The 24,206-nt window shown below is 41.1% G+C and overlaps 1 protein-coding gene across 10 annotated transcripts in view; it reads right to left on the bottom strand.

Annotated features, from left to right (window-relative positions):
• The window catches only part of srpk2 (SRSF protein kinase 2), a 51,080-nt gene that overhangs the window by 2,743 nt on the left and 24,131 nt on the right, over nucleotides 1-24,206 (bottom strand). For 4 of the 10 annotated variants that reach the window (XM_058074958.1, XM_058074957.1, XM_058074963.1 and 1 more), the window contains 12 exons: nucleotides 12,607-12,758; nucleotides 12,294-12,402; nucleotides 9,749-9,836; nucleotides 9,577-9,664; nucleotides 9,225-9,497; nucleotides 7,502-7,542; nucleotides 6,967-7,372; nucleotides 5,567-6,337; nucleotides 5,355-5,455; nucleotides 4,271-4,378; nucleotides 4,132-4,201; nucleotides 940-1,032 (listed from right to left, as the gene is read on the bottom strand). In XM_058074958.1, the coding sequence (XP_057930941.1) occupies nucleotides 940-1,032; nucleotides 4,132-4,201; nucleotides 4,271-4,378; nucleotides 5,355-5,455; nucleotides 5,567-6,337; nucleotides 6,967-7,372; nucleotides 7,502-7,542; nucleotides 9,225-9,497; nucleotides 9,577-9,664; nucleotides 9,749-9,836; nucleotides 12,294-12,402; nucleotides 12,607-12,758 (2,300 nt within the window). Of the gene's footprint in view, nucleotides 1-188; nucleotides 688-939; nucleotides 1,033-4,131; nucleotides 4,202-4,270; nucleotides 4,379-5,354; nucleotides 5,456-5,566; nucleotides 6,338-6,966; nucleotides 7,373-7,501; nucleotides 7,543-9,224; nucleotides 9,498-9,576; nucleotides 9,665-9,748; nucleotides 9,837-12,293; nucleotides 12,403-12,606; nucleotides 12,759-18,505; nucleotides 18,933-24,206 lie in introns of those variants that run through there. The other 6 variants (XM_058074960.1, XR_009130108.1, XM_058074959.1 and 3 more) reach the window with 6 other exon arrangements.

Raw genomic sequence — 24,206 nt, 5'->3', positions numbered from 1 at the left:
CCAGCAGCTTTATCTACTACTGCATGCCCTTTAAATATTTCTCATGCACCCCACATCATTATTAGAGCATTTACGGTACACAGTATATTTAACATTGGTTAGCTTGGTGCAATAAAAAACAGACACATCATTAGGTACACAAACATCCAATACAAGAGCTTGAAAATATCACAATATTTGTGGCTTACTGTGTGATAATGCAGACATCTTGTTGTCGTACACAACCAGGATTTTTTTAGCTTTAGAAGGGTCGCTATCGCTCTTGTGTTCGGTATCAACATGTACCTAATGTTTTGCAGCAGGACGACAACATGCTTGTAGTTCAACATCAATTGTAGCCACATTACACACGGACTCAATCAAGCTGGAGGACGGCCGCATGGCTTAAGAGCCAATAGGCTAACTTAGCATGATGCTAAAATGTCCAAACGCAGCATCACATTGTGTTAGTGTCCTCCTGTCCCGCTCCTTGGTGTTACGTTGTATGTGATATATTAAGATGGCGTCTTGTTACAGTGTAGGGGACCTTTGAGGCCCCGCCTACCTCCTCTGGCCCCGCCCACTGACACAACAGGCACTTTTTTCATTGTTTACCTTTCTTGGAGAAAAACTCTCGGCTGAACTTCCCGGCAGCGAACACTTTGCGTGGGACCTTCCCGAGGAGCTCCATGATCAGAGCGATGTGGTCTGCCCACCACCACATACGTCACAGAGGGGACAGGCACATTACAGCATGCACGCGCGCGCACACACACACACACACACGCACAACAGACGCCGGCTGCTTGAGACGGACACACACTTCCGCCTCTTGGACGCATGACGGAATAAATGTGATAGGTTGAAAAGTTCCTGATTGAATTATGAATCATCGTCATGTTCGTCCGTGATGGACGTCCGTGTGTCTCCGCCCCCGACACGTCTCCTTGGCAGCGCTACCTCTTCTGTTGAAGAACTCCCGGGAATATTTTCCAGACAGCGCAAAGTGCCTTGGAATACAACCCAGCAGCTCTATAATGTGGGCTATGTGGTCTATTGGGGGGAGGGGGGGGGGGGGGGGGGTAAAATATAACGCAAAAAAAGATGGGACAACCCCAAAAGATAAAGATGATGCATTAAAAAGGGAGATGAAGGAGAAAGGGAGAAAGGGAAAGACAGTAAAGGAGAAACATCAGTTGTTAGTAACATGCTATCAAGCTAAGCTAGCTAGCTGGATTTTGTCTGAAAAGACGCAGAGGCGTTACCAACAGTGGCCATATTGGGTGGCCATTGTGTCCTATAACCCACGGGGGCGCCATTTCAGAACGTGGAGTTACACAAAGACACTAAACGTTTTGTTTTAGCTATCCATTTATCTTTCTGTTGATCTTTTCTGCCATTTAGATTATAACCCACGGGGGCGCCATTTAAGAATTTTCAGTTAAAATCGAACAAACCCACATTTTATTAGTACAGTTCTGTCTATAGAGGTAGTGTATGATACAACACAATCTTCTGTGGCCATTGGATCTTATAACCCATGGGGGCGCTATCTCAGAATGTGTCGTTACACAAAGACACAAAACATTTTGTTTAAGCTATCCATCTATCTTTCTGTCTATCTATCCATAAATTGATCTCTCGAGTGATACAATACTTTTTTCTGCTACCATTTTAGATTATAACCCATGGGGGAGCCATTTAAGAATTTTCAGTTAAAATCGAACAAACCCACATTTTATTAGTGCAGCTGTCTGTCTGTAGAGGTCGTGTATGATACAACACAATCTTCTGTGGCCATTGGGTCTTATAACGCATGGGGGCGCCATTTAAGAATGTGCAGTTAAAGACACTATTTTTATCTACCGTTTTGTTTTAGCTATCCATCTATCTATCTATACATACATCTATCAGTGATACAATACTTTTTTCTGCTGCCATTTTAGATTATAACCTATGGGGGTGCCATTTAAGAATTTTCAGTTAAAATCGAACAAAACTATATTTTCTAGTCCAGTTTTGTCTGTCTATGAAGGTAGTGAGCGATACAACACAATGTGGCCATTGTGTCTTATAACCCATGGGGGCGCCATTTCAGAATGTGTCGTTAAACAAAGACACAGAACATTTTGTTTAAGCTATTCATCTATCTTTCTGTCTATCTATCCATAAATCTATCTCTCGAGTGATACAATACTTTTTTCTGCTACCATTTTAGATTATAACCTGTGGGGGTGCCATGTAAGAATTTTCAGTTAAAATTGAACAAAACCACATTTTTTAGTACAGTTTTGTCAGTCTATAAAGCTAGTGAATGATACAACACAATCTTCTGTGGCCATTGTATATTATAACCCATGGGGGCGCTTTTTCAGAAGGTGCAGTGAAATAACAACACTTTTTAGGTACCGTTTTGTTTTATCTATCCATCCATCTTTCTCTCTATCTATACAGTACATCTATCTCTTGACTGATACAACACATTCTTCTGCTGCCATTTTAGATTATAACCTGTGGGGGCGCCATTTAAGAATTATCAGTTAAAATCGAACAAAACCACATTTTTTAGTACAGTTTTGTCTGTCTATAAAACTAGTGAATGATACAACACAATCTTCTGTGGCCATTGTATCTTATAACCCATGGGGGCGCCTTTTCAGAATCTGCAGTTAAACAACTACACTTTTTAGGTACTGTTTTGTTTTATCTATCCATCCATCCATCTTTCTGTCTATCTATCTATTGAGTACATCTATCTCTTGAGTGATACAACGCATTCTTCTGCTGCCATTTTAGATTATAACCCGTGGGGGCGCCATTTAAGAAATTTCAGTTAAAATCTTAAAAAACTACACAGATCTATAAAGGTATAAGGGATTCTTCCGTAGCCATTTTGTGTTATAACCCATGGGGGCGCCATTGCAGAATGTGAAGTTACACAAAGACTATTTTATCGACAGTTTAGAATTTGCATTTAAAATCAAACAAAAACACACAATGTTATCTACAGTTTTGTTCATTCATCTATAGTACTCTATATGCCGAGTGATTATAACCTGTGGGGGGGGGGGGGGCACATCTTTTACAGTTGTATATGTTTTTACATCTCCGATCAGTGCAGTCATGTCTAAACCCAAACATTTTAGCCAACATAAGCGTTTCAGAGATTATTATTGTATTGCAGTAATGACAAGGTACTACAGCATATACTGAAGTATTTCTACTAATGTATCACGTTAAAAGGTTAATGAGTTACATGGTATAGTATAGGGTGAAGATGAGAGGAGGAAGAAGAAGCAGCAGAATTAAAAGCAGTTTTTTGGATGGTGGAACAAACAAAGCTTAACAGCCACAAGGGGGCGTTTTTTGCTTTTTCGTTGGCTTTTGTGTGATGCCACCCCAGTAGGGTAGAAAAAGGGGGAAAACGGTTAAACTGGAACAGATTACATCATATAAATATGCAAAAATAATGATATACATATCGTATGAATAGACACAATATAACCAAAAAAATAATGTAAATAAAATATACATTTATGGTTGACTATTTTGTGTGTTTTTTTTATGATAGATACCAATGATGGCAAAGAGGTCAAATTTGACGACCAGACATGAAAAAGAAATAGAAGAAAATACCTATAAAACACCAGCAGGTGTCATTAGCATTCTGCAAACATCTTCCTGTTCCTTTCTCACTTAGGTTTTTGTCCTGCTGAGTAGTTTTACTTTATTGTAGCTTTATTGTACGGCCGTTAACCTCTTTTTAAATCAGTGTGCCAGTTTGGGATGTTAAAATAAGGCTTAAAACAGTTCATTACAAAACATTTTTGTCTGGGGTGTGTAATTTTATTTTATTTTAACGTTATTATTATTATTATTAGCGCTTATTTTACATTTGCATGACAGCCCAGAGCATTAAAAGGAGCCATTAACTGACTTTCCATTGTTTCTCATGGAGGAAAAAATGTGGACTTGGCTGGGATTGTGTTGGACTTTGGAGGGTCAGCAGTCGTTGGGAGTATTTAAAAGCAGTAAGGCGGACATTTTACCAGACTTTTCCACCTTCAGGCATTCCATACCCTTACTCTCCGCATGATATCAAATAAAGATGTAAAACATATCGTGATAAATAAAGCAGTTGTGCATCCTTACCCTCATCCCTGGAGTAGTCCTCTCCTGAGTGGGGTTCAAACAGGTAGTCTCCCGTTGCCAGCTCAAAGGCCTGCCAAGACACCAGAGGGCGCACTTCTTAGCAATGTGCCATGCATCCATGCCAGTAGTATTTGTTTACCATGCAGGCGGTGCTCCAGATGTCTGCAGGAGTGCTGTAGCCTGCTCCTATCAGCACCTCGATGGAGCGGTACTGTCTGGTCTGGATGTCTTCTGTAAAGTGCTTGTGCTGCAATGCAGGAGGAGATGGATTTGGCTACGTGGCCGTGTTGATTATCAATTATTCACATCACACATACTGTATACTCTATACTGTGTACTGTATGGACCACACCATTACTATATCAAAACCTGTGAGCACAAATGCACATAAGCACTTGCAGTAAAAATATATAGATTTCATATAGGTGCATATTTAAAAGTGCCAACTTGCAGCTGTTTTCTTCAACATTTTTAATGTTTTTTTTTCAAGTAACAGCACCCTGGACAGCAGCCAATCACAGTGCACATATAGACAAACAACCATTCACACTCACATTCATACCTATGGACTCTCTATCTATCTATCTATCTATAGAGTACATCTATCTCTTGAGTGATACAACGCATTCGTCTGCTGCCATTTTAGATTATAACCTGTGGGGGCGCCATTTAAGAATTATCAGTTAAAATCGAACAAAACCACATTTTTTAGTACAGTTTTGTCTGTCTATAAAGCTAGTGAATAATACAACAGATTCTTCTGTAGCCATTTTGTGTTATAACCCATGGGGGCGCCATTGCAGAATGTGAAGTTACACAAAGACTATTTTATCGACAGTTTAGAATTTGCATTTAAAATCAAACAAAAACACACAATGTTATCTACAGTTTTGTTCATTCATCTACAGTACTGTATATGTCGAGTGATTATAACCTGTGGGGGGGTGGGGGGCATTTAATAATATGTAGTTAAAATTAAACAAAGAAACATCTTTTACAGTTTTATACATTTTTACATCTCCGATCAGTGCAGTCATGTCTAAACCCAAACATTTTAGCCAACATAAGCGTACATACCTATGGACAATTTGGAGTGGCCAATTAACCTAGCATGTTTTTGGAATGTGGGAGGAAACCGGAATACCCGGAGAAAACCCGCCCACATGAAACAATATAAAATAAAGTAGAATAACACCAAAGCAAAGCAAATGAAAAAGTCTCACCACCCAGCAGGCATTTCCAAGGTCAGCTATTTTCACTCGAATGGATTCGGCGTTGCGGGGGTCGAGTGGGTTAATGAGCAGATCTGCAGCTCTGGCCCGAACTGGAAATGCATATATAGTGTATGTATATACATCTATCTATACTTTCATAATAATAATATTATTGCTCCTTTTATTGCAACTTTATTGAAAAGTGTCAATTATTTGATTACCTTTGGGCGTTTCTCCCGTGCTGGAGGATGACACGGTGCGGCTGCGGTCGGCCACGGGGCTGTCCGGCGACTGCCCCGCTCCGATGTCGGCCGTTTCCACGCACACAGGGTTCCCTGGCTCTGGGTCCAGCGGCAAATCCGGAAAAAGGGGCACGGCTGCGGCGCGATGGCGCTCGCTAGAACCGTTGGTCAGGCCCGCCTCGCTCGCCTCGACCGCTTCGCCGTTGTACATCTCGTAGCCGGAGCTGAGTGAAAGGTCCCGGTCGGTGTAGCTGAGCTCGGACTCCACCAGGGGGCAGAGGAGGGGTTCTGGGGTGGGCGAAGGGGGCGGGGGCACGGAGGGGTTGGATATGAGGACCTCGGAGCCAAGTAGAATGTGGCCGTTGGTTTTGGCCAGGCTGCTTTTATTGGGGAGGGACTTGATGGGGGAACTGGTGTCTGTGAGGAGGTCGGCGGTGGTGTCGTCGTCCTCATCATCCTCCTTGGACTCTTCTTCCTCCACCTCTTCTTCTGGCACCTTCTCCTCAAGCTCAGTCTCTCCCTGCTCCGCGTTTACTCGCTCTTGATTCTCCTCCTCCTCGGGCTCTTCCTCCGCCTCCTCTTCCTCCACCTCCTCTGCTTGTGTTGAATCTCCATTACCTTCCACTGAAACCGGAGGGATGGGGGCGTCCTTTTCAGCCACGGGCGTGGGCTCCTCATCCTCTGCGTCTTCATCACAGTCATCTTCAGCGACGACGGGTACCTGGCTGGGCTCCTCGGTGGACGCCGCGCCTAAAAAAGCAGAGAGAAAGATGCCAAACGGAAAGGTTGGAGCCTGAGAAGACAAGAGCGTGGGCAAAGCGTTTTGGAGCCCATCCATTTCCTGTTCATTCACAGCCAGACGCTTTTTGCACTAAAAAAAAAACATTCGACGTTTTCACAGATTTTGAACTGAGAGTCGAGTGGTTCGCGCGCAGACCTCACAGCTAGGAGACCAGGGTTCAATTCCACCCTCGGCCATCTCTGTGCATGTGTGGGTTTTCCCACATTCCAAAAACATGCTAGGTTAATTGGCCATTCCAAATTGTCCATAGGTATGAATGTGAGTGTGAATGGTTGTTTGTCTATATGTGCCCTGGGATTGGCTGGCCACCAGTCCAGGGTGTACCCTGCCTCTCGCCCGAAGACAGCTGGGATAGGCTCCAGCACCCCCCGCGACCCTCGTGAGGAAAAAGCGGTAGAAAATGAATGAATTAATTTTCGAACCGGCGAGTCAAGTTATTGCGTAACCCTGCTGACTAACTAAGAACACGCCACCAACAAACAGGAAGTCTCTCTTTCTAGGACCACGCCCCCTGTCCACGTCTTCTTTCATAACAGGCTTCGCTACACGTCTGTTTGTTCCAGTGCTTTCTACTCACATGTATGATTGGTCAACCGGATGGGCCGCTCTCCAACTTCCTCCTCCTCGTCTTCCCCGTCCTCATCCTCCTCGTTCTCCTCATCGCTCTCCCCGGGGGCCATGCGGGGGCCCGGCGGTGGTGTTGTTGTTGAAGGTGGCGTTGAAGGCCCCCCTTCATGCTGCTGCTCCTCCTGCAGTTGGACATCGTCTTCTGTGGCTTCTTCTTCTTCTTCTCGCTCCTCTTCCGCTTCTTCTTCTTCTTCTTCTTCTTCTTCAGCTCGCTCCTCCTCCTCCTCCTCTTCTTTCTCCTTCTCGGCTTCCCTCTCCAGAGCTTCTATCTCCAGCATCCTCTTCTCCAGCAACTCAGCCTGACGCTTCTGTTTCTTCTTCAGTTTCTTTTTCTTGTTCTTGGACAACTTTCCCGCCTAGGAATTAGAGAGGGGGGGCGTCGAAAGCAAACAGGAAGCATGAATAACAAAGAATATTACACCATCATGATAAAATATGACTGCTGAGGCCATTTAAATGTGAGTGTGTCCGTGTGTCATACTCACATCAGTCGTACTCACCGGTTTGAGTTGGGGGGCTGTGCTAACTGACACACACACACAAGAGAAACAACACGTGTGAGTCACCAGACAGGACAGTCTTTTTCTCACACCAAATTGGGGGGGGGGCTCCTTCACACACCCATTACTTAATAGTAGAGTCATAACAAGATACAATAAATCCATTAATAATAATCAAAATACAACTATTTTATTAACACAACTTTCATTTAAAAACAATTTAGCTCAATTTGAAACCCCATAATAAACCACAAAATATATACAATAAATAAAAAGTCTCCAATTGTTATGTCACGTAATGCTGTGACTGTGTTGTATTATTTTTGGGATAATTTAATGAAAAATATACCCCGATTTTTTGGTAATTTAATGCCGTGACTGTGTGAAATTGTTGGGTAATTTCATGCACCACTAGTAGAAAAATACAAATACTAAATAATTAATATTTTAAAAACATTTCATGCTTTGTAACATAGGAGTACTTGGTGATATGAGCATCCAATGCCATAATGGGTACCATAGTAAGTGTCAATATAGTGATATATATAGCACATCATGGCTGGTTCAAGACTCTTCATCCTTGTATTTAGCAAACATCAACTGCTTGTATTGTTTCTTGAATTGGCTCATCGTTGTGCATTGTTTGATTTCCTTACTCAATCCATTCCATAGTTTGATTCCACATACTGAAATGCTATGGCTAGCATAACGTAGTCCTAGCATAGAAGTGTTTCAAATGTACTTCTTCCCTGAGATCATATTTATCCTCTCTCTAGAAATAAGGCGTTAGTATGTTCTCTGTAGGCGGCATTATGAATTATCCTTACTGACTTTTTTTGCAGTACATTTAGCGAGTGAAGATTGCTTTTATAGTTATTAGCCCATATTTCCACACAACAAGTAAGATATGGTAGAACCAGAGAGCAAAAAAGAGTGTGGAGTGATTTCTGATTGAGAACAAATTTTGTTTTGTTCAATATTGAAATATTTCTGGCCACCTTATTCATTAATAAATCATTGCCGTTAAATTTTTTACAAAAGCTTGTATTTGTGGCTTATATTTTGCATAAAAATGGCTACATTATTCATTCATTAATTCATTTTCTACTGCTTATCCTCACGAGGGTCGCGGGGGGTGCTGGAGCCTATCCCAGCTGTCTTCGGGTGAGAGGCGGGGTACACCCTGGACTGGTGGCCAGCCAATCACAGGGCACATATAGACAAACAACCATTCACACTCACATTCATACCTATAGACAATTTGGAGTGGCCAATTAACCTAGCATGTTTTTGGAATGTGGGAGGAAACCAGAGTACCCGTAGAAAACCCACGCATGCACGGGGAGAACATGCAAACTCCACACAGAGATGGCCGAGGGTGGAATTGAACCCTGGTCTCCTAGCTGTGAGGTCTGCGCGCTAACCACTCTGCTGTGTAACATTACAATACAATAAATTTGTGGTTTCATTAATGAATTAGTTCAATGCTACTATTGATTGGTTTCCATGTCAAGTAGATGCTAAATACTACATGTATTTATGCAACATTCATCTGGTACAAAATAGGATTGACTGGGAATGTCTGTGACGCTTCCCAACTGTAGGGGGAGCCAAGGAGCAAACAATGACAACAATCATGTTTTCCTGATTGGCTCTAAACCCAAAGTTACGGTACTTGATCACAGATGTTTCAACGTTTCAACCGTACCTGCCGAGCCGGAAGGGGGAGGAGCTCCTGCTTTCTGCCACTCGGCGGCCTCCATGGCCATGCGTCTCACGAAGGTGTCGTCCACGCACATCAGGATGTTCTCTGGCTTGATGTCCGTGTGGATGATTTTACATTTGGTGTGCAGGTAATCCAGGCCCTGCAGGACCTGTCTGATGATGCTCTTGACACACGGCAGCGGCAGGCCCTGGTAGTTGGACTTAATGATCCACTTGAGCAGGTGGTGCCCCAGCACCTCAAACACCATGCACACATCTAATGAAGAGTAAAGGACACACACACACGTGGACCATGTCTCACACACTCGCACACACACACGTACACGCAAGGATACGAATGCCGTTGAGTCCAGAGATCTTGAAATCATCTATAAGCTGGACCACCATTTCCTTGTTGGGGTCTACGGGGTCGCTCTCTCTGACCTGAGCCACAAGAGGACCACAAGATTGGAGGACAGGAAACACACGTGAACATGTGGAACGCGGCGTGGGAGATGTGATGCTTACACATCGCAACAGTTTGATCTCATCCAAGGCCGTCTCTGTGTAATGCTGGGCGCTCTTCACAACCTTCATGGCCACAAAGTTCTTCACTCTGTGACAACACACACACACACACACACACACACAGTCATTAGAGTGCTTAAAAACAACAGTGCTTATCATAAAAGGCCTTCATGGCTCTCCCACGCTGACACTGAATGAGACAAAGACGGCAATAATGATGCATCAGCTCATCATCAGTCCTCCATGCAGACGTATTACGGATTCTTGGGGTATTTTGGTTCATTTTGTTGGACGTGTGAGTATCAGAAGGAGTAAATGAACACCAAGGGGATTTCATCTGTTCCAGAGTCAAACTGTGGTCATCATCGGAGAACCAGAAAGCAACGGTACAGACTAGGTCATTTAGCACTCTATAATATTTCAACAGGAGGATGCAGTTTTTAATTTTGGTCCAATTGCGATACTGGAATCTGATATCTGCCAATACTGATACAATTACGATACAAGAGCTCTGATATTGTTATAGCTATGCTGACTAATACTCGTATGGCTACTTTTGCTTTCCTTTATGTTGCTGATACATTTGTTGCTACGTTTGATGATATTCTTCTCGCTATGTTTACTTATACTCTTTTGACTACATTTGTTGATATTCCTCTATCTACGTTTGCCGATACTCTTTTGGCTACTTTTGCTGATAATCTGGCTGCATTTGCTGATACTGTTTTGGCTACATCTGCTGGTCTTTTGGTTATGTTTGCTGATGACTTTTGGCTATATTTACTGATACTCTTTTGACTACATTTGCTGATGAAAAGTAGTCAAAAGATCAGTATCAGTATTCTTCTGGCCACGTTTGTTGATACTCTTTAGGTTATATTTGCTGATATTGTTCTAGCTATGTTTGCAGATACTTTTTTTGGCTACATTTGCTGAAATTCCAGCATATTTGCTGATACTATTTTTGTTACTTTTGATGTTATTGTTCTCCCCACATTTACCGATTTTTGGCTATATACGATATATGATATTTGCTGATACTTTTTGGGCTATATTTGCTGATACTCATTTGGCTGTGTGTACTTTTTTCCAGCTACATTTGCTGATACTCTTTTGGCTACATTTGCTGATATTCTTCTGGCCACGTTTGTTCATACTCTTTTGGTTATATTTGCTGATATTGTTCTAGCCATGTTTACTGATACTTTTTTGGCTACATTTGCTGAAATTCCAGCATATTTGCTGATACTATTTTGTTACGTTTGCTGTTATTGTTCTCCCCACATTTACTGATTTTTGGCTATATATAAAATATGATATTTGCTGATACTTTTTGGGCTATATTTGAGTCTTTTGGCTATGTTTGCTGATACTTTTTGGCTTGATTTGCTGATACTCATTTGGCTATGTGTGCTTTTTTGCAGCTACATTTGCTGATATTCTTTTGGCTAGATGTGCTTATATTTTCAGTTACATTTGCTGATACTCTTTAGGCTACATTTGCTCGCCTTTTGGCAATTTTTCATATTCTTCTAGCTGTGTTTGCTGATACTCTTTTGACTACATTTGCTGATATTCTTCTGGCCACGTTTGTTGATACTTTTTTGGTTATATTTGCTGATATTGTTCTAGCTATGTTTGCAGATACTTTTTTGGGCTACATTTGCTGAAATTCCAGCATATTTGCTGATACTATTTTGTTACTTTTGCTGTTATTGTTCTCCCCACATTTACTGATTTTTGGCTATATATGATATACAATATTTGCTGATACTTTTTGGGCTATATTTGAGTCTTTTGGCTATGTTTGCTGATACTCCACTGGCTAAGTTTGTTAACATTGTTGTGGCTATGTTTACTGATACTTTTTGGCTTAATTTGCTGATACTCATTTGGCTATGTGTGCTTTTTTTCCAGCTACATTTGCTGATATTCTTTTGGCTACATTAGCTGATATTCATTTGGCTACATTAGCTGATATTCTTTTGGCTAGATGTGCTTATATTTTCAGTTACATTTGCTGATACTCTTTAGGCTACATTTGCTCGCCTTTTGGCAATTTTTCATATTCTTCTAGCTGTGTTTGCTGATACTCTTTTGGATAGGCACTTTTGGCTGCATTTGCTGATATTCTCCAAAAGCACCTTCATACCTGTACCATTAATAGAGGCCACCCAGGATGGCCACCTGGAACTGATTCATTGCTATTTTCCAAGTGGCCTTTCAATAACAGTTGTTGTGCACGTGTGAAGGCGTTAATGGAAGCACAACGCAACTAAGTGAGGTTTGTTCCTTGTTGACAACAAAGAGTGATTACTTGGCGGGCATCACGTAACCCAACACCGACTCAATAGACTTCCATTAGTGTAATTAACACCAGTGGCCTCGGTACACGCGTGTGCGTGTACGTGAGAAAGGTGACACTGGGTTCATGTTACATTCAGACAGACTCAGACTTTAACAAAAACATTATTATAGAGCTATAGTGACAATAATACATATACATGGAATTGTATGTACGTATATATGTGTCTGTGAGACTCACTGTATGTCCCAGCACAGCCATACGGTGGAGAAATGACCCCACCCCAACTTCCTGATCACATGGTACCTCCCGTTGAACAAATCCCCGATCTTGACCGGATGGTAGCCTCCTGAGAGACACAAAAAAGCAACATGAAATGTGTTACACTAAAGTCAATATTCTACACAGTGCGACTGTTTTGCACCAAGACACGCCAGTCTATTATTAGCACAGCAGCAGAACCAATGATGTAATAGGAGTTGTTGTAATGGGCCATTAATGGAACAGAGGAGTTACTCAGATGCGTTCATGGTGACGTGAGTTGTTGTCTGACCTTTGCAGTAATCTGCTGGGTCCTCCTGCTCCTCATCATCGGAGCCCAGGATCTCCTCCTCTGGCTCCGGGGGCCCCGCCGGCTCAGGGGGAGGCGGAGGGGGCGGCGGGGGAGGAGGGACACTCACCGAGGCTTTCTGCTGCGTCTCAGGCCTGGACAAGAAGGACAATTAAAAACATTTTTCTTCACATTTCTCTTTCTCGCTGTGACTCACAGCTAAGTGCGCACGGCGAGTGTGATTCATGCTAAAATTATAAAATGTGACATTTTCGCATGAAATCTGTCAAGCGACACGCTTGCGCTCAACAGAGACTGCCACCCTTTTTGTCCAGGAGAGCGCTTTGTTTTAATCCAAAATCAAAATAAAAGGACAGAAAGTGATGTCATGAGTCCACGGTTTGAAATCGTCAAACGCGTCATGCACGGAAAACACACTGGCGATTAAAATCCTCAGGTTGAGTCTGTTTTCCACACCAAACCATGTTAACAACAATGAAAGAACATGAGGGTCCAACACATTATCCAAGAGGAGAATATGGGCAGCAATGAATGGAGACTTTGGTGTAATATACTGCAGTGGTGGGGCACATCAAACACCATAAGAGGGCAGGGGGGGCTGTGGTAGCCCCACGACAGCTGGGCTTTGCTACACGTCTTAAACCCAAACCCGTGGAGGCTGCTGTTGGAATGTTTGCACGTTAGCTCACATAACTATGCTAGTCTTACCTCCTTTCCCAGTCCTTAATGTTCGTACATTGAATATGATATAAGGCAGGGGTCTCAAACTAAATTTACCTGGGGGCCACTGGAGCTAGGGTCTGGGTGAGACTGGGCCTCATCAGGTTTTCCAAAAAAAAAACTAAAAACGCATTTATGAAAAACAGAAAAATGAATAAACTTTGCTTTGGTTCCAATTTTCTACAAGAAAAGCTCTGATAAAACATTCCACTGTTCACAAATATCTTAATTTTTATTTTTCTACTCAAAATAAGATGAAAAATAAATAAACAAATCAAGAATAAAGAAAATCAATCAATCAGTAATAAATAAATAAATAAGTATAATAATAATAATAATAAAACGGCAAATAATAAAAACTTAAGAAACCACATATAGTTGGTGGGTAGACAAATTATTTTTTTCAGATTAAAATGAACAAAGCATTATTAGAGCCCTGTAGACATGACAAAACACGACTATAGTCACATTTATACTCTTTTTATTTACAACATATTGCGCAACTGCAGGGTCTTGAGACACATGCTAACTCGCAAACTAGAGAGCTAGCGACCTAAACGGTAGCCTTCAAGTTATTTCCTTTAAACTTAAATAGCCAAAAACGTACCACTTCCACACGGATAGGGAGGATAACTATTAACAGTTATTTAACCTTTAACATGAACATTAATCAAACGTAATAATTTATTCTGGGTACATGATACCATACAGCATCCATATCAAACATTAAACTTTCATATCAAGGCGGGGGCCTCAAACTAGGGTCCGCGTGTTTGGGACCCCTGATATAAGGTAATATGAGTAGGATTCCTCATTGACAAGTGGAAAATTCTCATGGTTATAGTATAGACTTGTAAATACACTTTTTAAACATTAGTAGAGCCCTCTAGACATGACATAGCACCCACATAGTCACTTTTACACTCCTATTAACCAACAACATGAGAAAAGACACAAAAGCCCAAAGTAGCAAGGAACACCCCAGTTTTCCGACGATTTTGAGTCAAAAATGTTCACCTAAGTGTTTTTGTGTTTTTGTACACTGTCTCGGTTTTTGGAACAAATTTTTTTGGACAGGCGCAGACAAATAGGTCAGTAGCATTAAAGCTACAGACACACAAAATGGCAGAAGAAGAGGACCTGAAGTATAGATGCATAGCTGTACTCTACTGTACCACGCAACAATCTGGCATTGAGACACAACACATCAACACAAAGCCAGCGCCTGAGAGCTGCTTTTTAACCACCGTCACAAGCACAGACACATGATGGAGCCGCTCGCTGCGTTGCCGTGGCAACAGCAGCAAAAGAAGGGGTGAGGGGAAGTAATCTGGGGGAATCCGGGACACAAAGCGTTAAAGTGATGCTACACAACGGCCGTTCTTCCAGAGCAGCGGCGAAGGGCAGAAGATAATTTGGCATTGAGGTTTCATTGCAGAGATTTTACAACGCACACGTTGATGGCCGCGTCCTTGCTCAGGGATGTTGCCGCTGCGTCTTTTACCAAAGCGGTCACGTACCCAACGCTGTCATACATCACATCTAAGGGTCTCAACCCTTAACTCCGCCCCCCTACGCTCATAACTTCCTGGACGAGAGCCCAACATGAGGAACGAAAAGACGCTGTGAGGCTGAAAGACGAGCGAGATCAAAGCTGCAAAGAAAAAAACAGCAGTTTAATAAAAATATTTTAAAAATTAGATAAAAAAGATTTTTTTAAAAATTAAAAAACAATTAAAAAAAAGATTTATACATTTAAATATTATGATTTATTATTTTTATTTTATATATTATATATTCTGATATATTATTATTTATAAATTAAATATGTACAAATGTATATTAAAAATCATAATTTCTTCTTTAGATAAATACAACACAGTTATATATTATATTATATTACATATTATAATATATATATATATTATATAATAACTTATTTAATGAGTCATATGATGACTTTCTTATAATCAATAATACTGACTTTTGTATTATTTTTGAATTATTATTTTTACATTATAATATTATAATGTAAAATATTATAATATTATATATTATCACCTATATCACCTATAGTGGGCATGGTCTGTAGTTGGCATAGGGTGACGAGAACAAGCAAGCTCCTGATGTAGCTTAATATTATAATGTAATATTATAATGTAAATATAATTTTAGTATTCTATTACAGTTTAAATTGAATATATATGTTTGTATTATTATTTATATTATATCATTTATATGTGGACTATTATTTGCTGCTTAGAATATTATTTTTAATTTGATTATGTTTATATTTTTTACATTGTTATTTATATTATTTATAAAATGCCAAAAAAGAGCATAAGAATAGAAGAAATATGAATGTGCAGAGACACGGAAAAAAAGTAGTAGCAGGAGAAATGAAAAGACAAAACAAAGAGTCAACGTTCCCTTCAAAAAAAGATGGAGGTGGACAAAAACAAACCACAACAAACAGCAGGGAGGAGACGTCGTTTGTGTAGGAGGCAAAGCAGAAGCATGTCCTCTCTGATGTTTCTTCTTCCGTGCAAGACAACAACAAAGCATGCATCTCTGCTGAAGACATTCTCCATGGTGACGCCAATCATCTGTGATGAGCTCACCTCCTGAGCCTGGCTGCTTGAAGGAGCTCTAAATACTTCCCTCACCCTAATGGGGACTCATTTTCACATTAGGAGAACCAATTTGCTCTTCAATGGGAGCGTGTGCAAAGTGACCGTTCCTTCAAGGACACCGTCTTGTCTTGTGTTGATTCATCCACCAGTGGGCGATTGAGCTCCAAAAACCCAAAGTTCACTGCAAAACCTTTAGCGAGGGCTTCACCTATAATGGCGTGGTCTGTAGTTAGCATCGGGTGACGAGAACAAGCAAGTTCCTGATGTAGCTTAGTTGCATTTCAAGTATTACAAGATGTGTCGTCTACAAAAGCATCAAACCGCAGGTCAGAAGACATTGGCAATCTTCCCTTGCTCTTTATACATACTCCACATCATTATTCACGGCAAATAATACGTTGTTATGTATATAATGATGACAAATAGCAATAAATGCTTCCAATGCATCAACCGCCTGTGGAAAGCCAACCAATGACGGCTCTAGAAGGCGGGACTTCAACCAGCGGGTCGCTTTTTATAGGTGGCAAAAAGTGGACGTGTCAGCAGAAAAAGCAGCAAAAAGTGATGCTACTTTTGAAGCACATTATTCATAACATTGAAATATTCTTCATTCTTATCATGGCTTTTTAAAAACATATTAATGAATAAATCATATTGTTTTGTGGTTGAATACAGCCCGTTACTACAAAACAGACGGCTAAAATGGCTAAATGAAGTAAAATAGAAATATAAGGCATTTGGAAGACACATTCAAAGTTGTCGTGGTGATATGTACTATTCCACATTGGCCACTAGGTGTCAGTAATGTTACTGTAATGTTCGGTAAGACACACAAGCACCATACTTGGGCTACGTTCCAATGGCAGTTTGAGTTGAGGCTCGAGTTAAGGCTCGTCTATGACATCACTGCCCACATCACGCGCAGAACACTTGCAGGTATTATGGAAAAGTGGATGTGGGAGGAGTCAAAGTGATAAATGGAACGCACCCTGTTCACTTTCAAATGGAACTAAAGTTAGGACGGCGGTGGAGATTCCCTAAAGGACAAGTACCGAGGGCACAGGTATAAAATAGGTCAAAATATTCAGAAAAAGTTGTTTAGAATCAGAATAAAAAGTTGGTTGGCTGGTGGCCAGCCAATCACAGGGCACATATAGACAAACAACCATTCACACTCACATTCATACCTATGGACAATTTGGAGTGGCCAATTAACCTAGCATGTTTTTGGAATGTGGGAGGAAACCGGAGTACCCGGAGAAAACCCACGCATGCACGTGGATAACATACATGAACTCGGGTCTCCTAGTTGTGTGGTCTGCGCGCTAACCACTAGTCCACCGTGCAACCCATGATCGATAACGTTTGCCAGAAAATCACCAGTATAACCAATCATCATGGAGTCCTCCAGACGTCCAAATATTTACCCGGCAATCCTCAAGCGCAAAACAACTCAAGGAGAAATAGTTTTTATGATGTTGGAACGAGATGACGGCTTGTATCGACAAGGTCACACTGTGACTGCGTCCTGAAGGTGTGATGAATGAGGACACATTTGTCTTGAGACTCCATCCAAGACACAATGAACTAATAATGACCAAACTCCAGACACACCCTATGGAGGCATCTATTGACACGCAGATTTGAATAACCTGATGGAGAAAAAGCTCAAGTAAAAGCTGGCGTGGGCTCCATCAATGCAGAGGTCGCCGTGAGTATATTTGACAAATGTAAAAAAAAAAAAAAAAGGGGAGGGGGGTATGACATGGACACAAAGGCTTCTTTGCTCAATCATCCCACTACACAGCACCCTGTTTGTTTGCCTGGGAGCACTTTGGCGGCGGCTGCAAACTGCTGACTTGGCACGGCAGGGCTGGAAATGTCAACAGTGTGGCGGCAAAACAGCGGCAAGATTTACCCTCCAAACAAGCAAATACAGAACATGCATGTCCACTTGTCCACCTTGACGCAAATGTCCTCCACCTTTGATTGTTTGGCTTTTACTCTCAAAAAGTGTTGCACACAGAAGGGTGAACATTTGTTAAATCTGCTATGTTGCCTGTACTATGATTCTTCTGACAAATACACCACATGGTGGCGCTCTTATTAAACTGGAAAAATGGATTGACTTGAAATTCAAATTTATTTTATTTATTCACATAATTTATTTATATTATTCACATTCCAAAAACATGCTAGGTTAATTAGCCACTCCAAATTGTCCATAGGTATGAATGTGAGTGTGAATGGTTGTTTGTCTATATGTGCCCTGTGATTGGCTGGCCGCCAGTCCAGGGTGCCAGTCCAGGCACCCCCAGCGACCCTCGTGAGGAAAAGCGGTAGAAAATGAATAAATATGGCTTTCATCAATCAAAACATCTTAAGACATCATATATTCTTAAGTACATTGAACACAACACATAGGGGGGCCACACATCGCAGGTCCTGGATGCGCTCCAGTAATAACCACGTACAGGATTTCCAAAACTGACCCGTGCCGAGCCGCCATGAAACAGTTGACCGCTCACCGGTTCAAACTTGATGAGTCATCCCTTAACCGGTTGTCACCGTGGTAACCAAGCTTTTCCATCCCCTTAGCAACAACAGCATCGTCCTCCGCGCTCAAGGCACCTCCAAGGCGTAGGATTAACACCGTCGGCCTCCTTCAGCTTGAACCCGCTCAGAGGTGTCCGATTGATTTGCACGGCTTTCATTCCATCCTGGCCCGTGTCGGCAGCACAGCTGAGTCACTGCCTGCTTTCCTCCGGAGCGACTGTCTGAGCCCAAACCTGAGACCTCGCTACTATTTTCAGGATGCGCCGTGACGTCACTGCATGAAATGCCCCAGCGGAGCCGCTGCTTATCCCATATCGCCGCACAAAGGCTCCAATGCTCAATGCTCAATGCTCAATGCCAATTGTTGATGTTTTGATATTCAGAATACCCACACTTCAGTCGAAACATGAAACACCATCTAAAATACATCTTTATTTAAGAAACTAAACATATTGCTTCACTGCTCTCCATATTGTTGCATTTAGCTGGTTTCAGTTTCAAATTCAGTCTGAAACAAATGGATATGAACAGTTTCTCAATAGTAGTTCAGTGTGGAGGGAGGGGGGTTGGACACGATAATATTTCTGTCCACACAGAAAATAATAGAGAACCACTGCATTATAAAATCACGCTTCAAGTATCACTCCCTCGCTGTATCACATTTGTTTTATATGAATGAAATCATGATGTCTTGCAGTTGATTACGGCCTAATAGTAAAAAGTATGCATATTAAAGCAAATGTTATGTATTCATGGTCTAAATCAGGGGTCTCAAACACGCGGCCCGCGGGCCAAATGTGGCCCGCAGGACACTAATTTGAGGCCCCCGCCTTGATATGAAAGTTTAATGTTAGTGCGGCCCACGCAAGTTTGATATGGATGCTGTATGGTATCATGTACCCAGAAAAAAATATTATGTTTGATTAATGTTCATGTTAAAGGTTAAATAACTGTTAATAGTTATCCTCCCTATCCGTGTGGAAGTGGTAAGTTTTTGGCTATTTAAGTTTAAAGGAAATAACTTGAAGGCTACCGTTTAGGTCGCTAGCTCTCTAGTGTGCAAGTTAGCATGTGTCTCAAGACCCTGCAGTTGTGCAATATGTTGTAAATAAAAAAGAGTATAAATGTGACTATAGTCGTGTTTTGTCATGTCTACAGGGCTCTAATAATGCTTTGTTCATTTTAATCTGAAAAAAATCATTTGTCTACCCACCAACTATATGTGGTTTCTTAAGTTTTTATTATTTGCCGTTGTATTATTATTATTATATTTATTTATTACTGATTGATTGATTTTCTTTATTCTTGATTTGTTTATTTGTTTTTAATCTTATTTTGTGCAGAAAAATAAAAATTAAGATATTTGAGAACAGTGGAATGTTTTATCAGAGCTTTTATTGTAGAAAATAGGAACCAAAGCACTGAAAAGGTTTGTATATTTTTCTGTTTTTAACAAATGTTTTTTTGGGGGAAAACCTGATGCTCCAGTGGCCCCCAGGTAAATTGAGTTTGAGACCCCTGGTCTAAATAAAGCATATTCATTCAAAAAGAAAATTACAAAATGAAGGAAAATACAAGGTACAGCTAAACTTAGTTTACAGCACAGAAGTTATTGTTCAGTATCCTTGGCACTGATTGGCTCAGCTTCACACAGCATCCACCCATATGCTGTGTCTCTCACATGTGCTTCCCTTGTTCTTGTTCCACAGGAAAAACCATGTTGTGAGTTGAGTGATAAAATTCCACAATTCCAAATTCCTGTAAATTCCACAATGGCTTCTAAATGTACTGCCTTTTCTACAGTCTTCCTTATATCATGTCATAGTTTCCATTGCAATACAGTACATTGATATTCAATTCGGTTATATGAATTATGGTGATTATGGGGTGTTGTATCATGTCTAAAGGGCTCTTAATGTTTTTTTGAAAAGTATTTAGAAGGTTTTAAACAGGATTTCTATGCTAAAAATCATGAAACATGAATATTGATTCATATATCACATAAATTCATTTATCACTGTCAGGTCTGGAACCAATTAACAGCAAAAAGTGAGGGATCACTCCAAGCTGACCAATCACAGCCTTTACAGTTTATAGGTTAGATTTTTTCGGAGGTGTGCGTCACACTACCTATTGACTACCTATTGAAGACATGTTGGATCAGATACAATTCAGTTTTGTTTCTCTTTCCGTTGGTAATAATACACTATGTCGCCACTAACAGGCTTCCCGCTGACTACACCTTAGGCTTTGGCCACCACGAGAGCAAACAAGCCCAATCTCCACAATGAGGAGTGAGTTGTGTGCTATTGACGCTATAAATAAAACAAAACAGGATGTGCTCTGTTCCCCTCACCGATCCATACGAGCCCCAATTGACAAACTCATGCTGAAATTCCCCCCTGCGGCCATCCCATGGATGCAATGCCACACACAACTTTTAACTCTGCGGTGGGTCTCAAAAAGTGACATTAAAATGTGGCACGGGAGTTCACCGATGCAAAATTGAAAAAAACTACACGTGCAAAAATACTGATAAAGTCAGACACACATTCCTTACTGAACAGTTAGATTGGATTATAAAACCAGCGAGCGTGGAAATAAATTTGCATGGGAAGAAAACAGGAGTCAGCAAAATAAGCAGTTTTAACTCCGGCAGCGACCTCAGACCTCTGCCAAGGCTGAACTGAGGGGTACACCCAGGACTGGTGGCCAGCCAATCACAGGGCACATATAGACAAACAACCATTCACACTCACATTCATACCTATGGACAATTTGGAGTGGCCAATTAACCTAGCATGTTTTTGGAATGTGGGAGGAAACCGGAGTACCCGGAGAAAACCCACGCATGCACGGGGAGAACATGCAAACTCCACACAGAGATGGCCGAGGGTCTCCTCGCTCCACTCGTCCACCATGCAGCCTGGCTACATTATATAAAATACAAATATAAGACATTGAGAAGACATATTTAAAGACATATTGTGATGGTTCCTGGTCAGGAAACAGGAAGTAAAAACAACAAAGGAAAATCAATCTAATGCATGAGTCTATACTGTGTAGTGCTATCTTCGATTTTCTTTCAGGAGTTGTGCTGAGACAACTAATACGGTAATTAAATGTTTCATACGTATATAGGTCTTCTCGTGAAATATACGTAATTTTCAACTGTTTATTTGCACAAATTAGGTTGTTTTTGCATCAAAATAGGCCGTCGATAACAAAAACCGAGACAAATGCATTCTCAGCAGCAGCCAGGGCACGCCCCAAGTAGTCAGAACGATACATTCTTGATCACATGATATTTTTATGTGATTCAACGGCGAGATTGACAGTCAAATCGGACTCTTCTGATTTCATAACGTCGCTGCGTTATGGTTTGAACATCGCTTGACTATGGACGACCAAGCAAATTATAGGTATTTTTTCACCAAATTATGGATTGTTATGCATAACATTAGCTAATTAACTAAAATACAAAGCCAGGGGTCTCAAACTCAATTTACTTGGGGGCCACTGGAGCTCGGGTCTGGGTGAGACTGGGTCGCATCAGGTTTTCCAAAAAAAACAAAAAAAAACGCATTTATTAAAAACAAAAAAATTTCAAAAACTTCGCTTTGGTTCCAATTTTCTACAAGAAAAGTTCTCATAAAACATTCCACTGTTCTCAAATATCTTACTTTTTATTTTTCTACACAAAATAAGATGAAAAATAAATAAACAAATCAAGAATAAAGAAAATCAATCAATCAGTAATAAATAAATAAATATAATAATAATAATAAAACGGCAAATAATAAAAACTTAAGAAACCACATATAGTTGGTGGGTAGACAAATGATTTTTTTCAGATTAAAATGAACAAAGCATTATTAGAGCCCTGTAGACATGACAAAACACGACTATAGTCACATTTATACTCTTTTTATTTACAACATATTGCGCAACTGCAGGGTCTTGAGACACATGCTAACTCGCAAACTAGAGAGCTAGCGACCTAAACGGTAGCCTTCAAGTTATTTCCTTTAAAATTAAATAGCCAAAAACTTACCACTTCCACACGGATAGGGAGGATAACTATTAACAGTTATTTAACCTTTAACATGAACATTAATCAAACGTAATAATTTTTTCTGGGTACATGATACCATACAGCATCCATATCAAACTTGCGCGGCTCGCACTAACATTAAACTTTCATATCAAGACGGGGGCCTCAAACTAGTGTCCTGCGTGTTTGAGACCCCTGGTGTAAGCAATAAGTGTAAGCATTAAGACCACCAATAGGAAATCTGTCCAGTCAAGCTAACTATATTTGTCCTTACTATTAAAAAAAATAATAATCCAACTGTCTAAAACACACTGTACTGTACTTCACAATATGTGTATTTTTTTTGCATAAAACTATGAACCAAGCATTGTGGGAACAGCCTCCACACATAAAGCAGATGGGGGATCCACCGCATATATGTTACTTTGTGGTCTGCAAAGTGCAGCCATTCACTGGCATTGTGTATTCATGCATTCCAACGACACCACCCACGCCCACTCCCAGCGAGCATGTCAGACATGCATATTTTCAATGCAAAAACAAACATAAATGTCAGTGCACCGTGTCGCCTGTGGAGCCGGCAAAACAAGGAAGCAAGGACCACTTTGTTTTTAATTAGGTTAACACAATTCACTTAAAGGGGACCTACTACGCTCATTTTTCGGCCCTTTGTGTTGAGTTGTGGACTCCTATAGAGCAGCTACACACAATAACACTCACTGAAAGCTTTCTAGATCTTCCAGAATCTGCACCTATTGCAGCTATTCCATGGATTTGTGACTACTAAACAACTTCCTGACTACTCCGAACAACACTTTCTACTATAGTGGGTACAGGAGTTGATAATAAATGAATAAAGCCTGGAGTACACACTGCTGGTGTGGTGGAGCTCATAAGAAAGAAGCCGGTACCGGACATGGGGCTGCTACGTCCAACCTCGCGTAACCGAGGGGGAGCACTAATTGTCGGACACACTTTGTCAGAGGCACCGCTGGTGCCGCGGAAGCTTAGAAGCCGGACATGAGGGCACCGTGTTTACTAACTGCAGACAAGTTTGGCACATCAGTAATGGAAATGTGGTCATTACATTTTTTTGCGGGGCTACCATGTTCCAGACAGTGAGAACTGTTCTCGCCACCTCTGTGGTCGCACGGAGTGCCCAACATGAATGCATCTTTCTTGGCGAAAGTGCGCTTCTTCTGGCTTCAGCAACAGTTTGGCAGATATTTCACGTTCATGTTCATATTTTTTTCTTGCTGGTAATCAAATATAATAACTTCTGCCTGAGCTTGTTTCTGAGCAGAGCTTGGGTAAGGGTGGGGGAAGCAGAGCTTTGGGGAGGGCAGAGAGTGTATCGTGCCTAAAGCCATAAGCCCATAAGGATGGCTGCTCCTCTGTGACATCACAAAAGAACAGTTTTGCCACACCCTCTGAAACCGAGTGTTGAGTAACTTCTTTCAGGTCTCACTTCCAAATGTGCAAACCTCATTATCTGGAACTTTGGCATAGTTTAACACGAGAATACAACATTCTAACTACATTTATAGGTCAGAAAGGCGGAAAAAGCATAATTGATCCCCTTTAATAAGAACCATGTCCAATTGGCCGACATTACACCA

The sequence above is a fragment of the Doryrhamphus excisus genome, chromosome 6, assembly GCF_030265055.1.
Source record: "Doryrhamphus excisus isolate RoL2022-K1 chromosome 6, RoL_Dexc_1.0, whole genome shotgun sequence".
Lineage (NCBI taxonomy): Eukaryota > Metazoa > Chordata > Actinopteri > Syngnathiformes > Syngnathidae > Doryrhamphus > Doryrhamphus excisus.
Note: the sequence above shows the minus strand (reverse complement) of the source record. Positions and strands in the feature narration are given on the sequence as shown.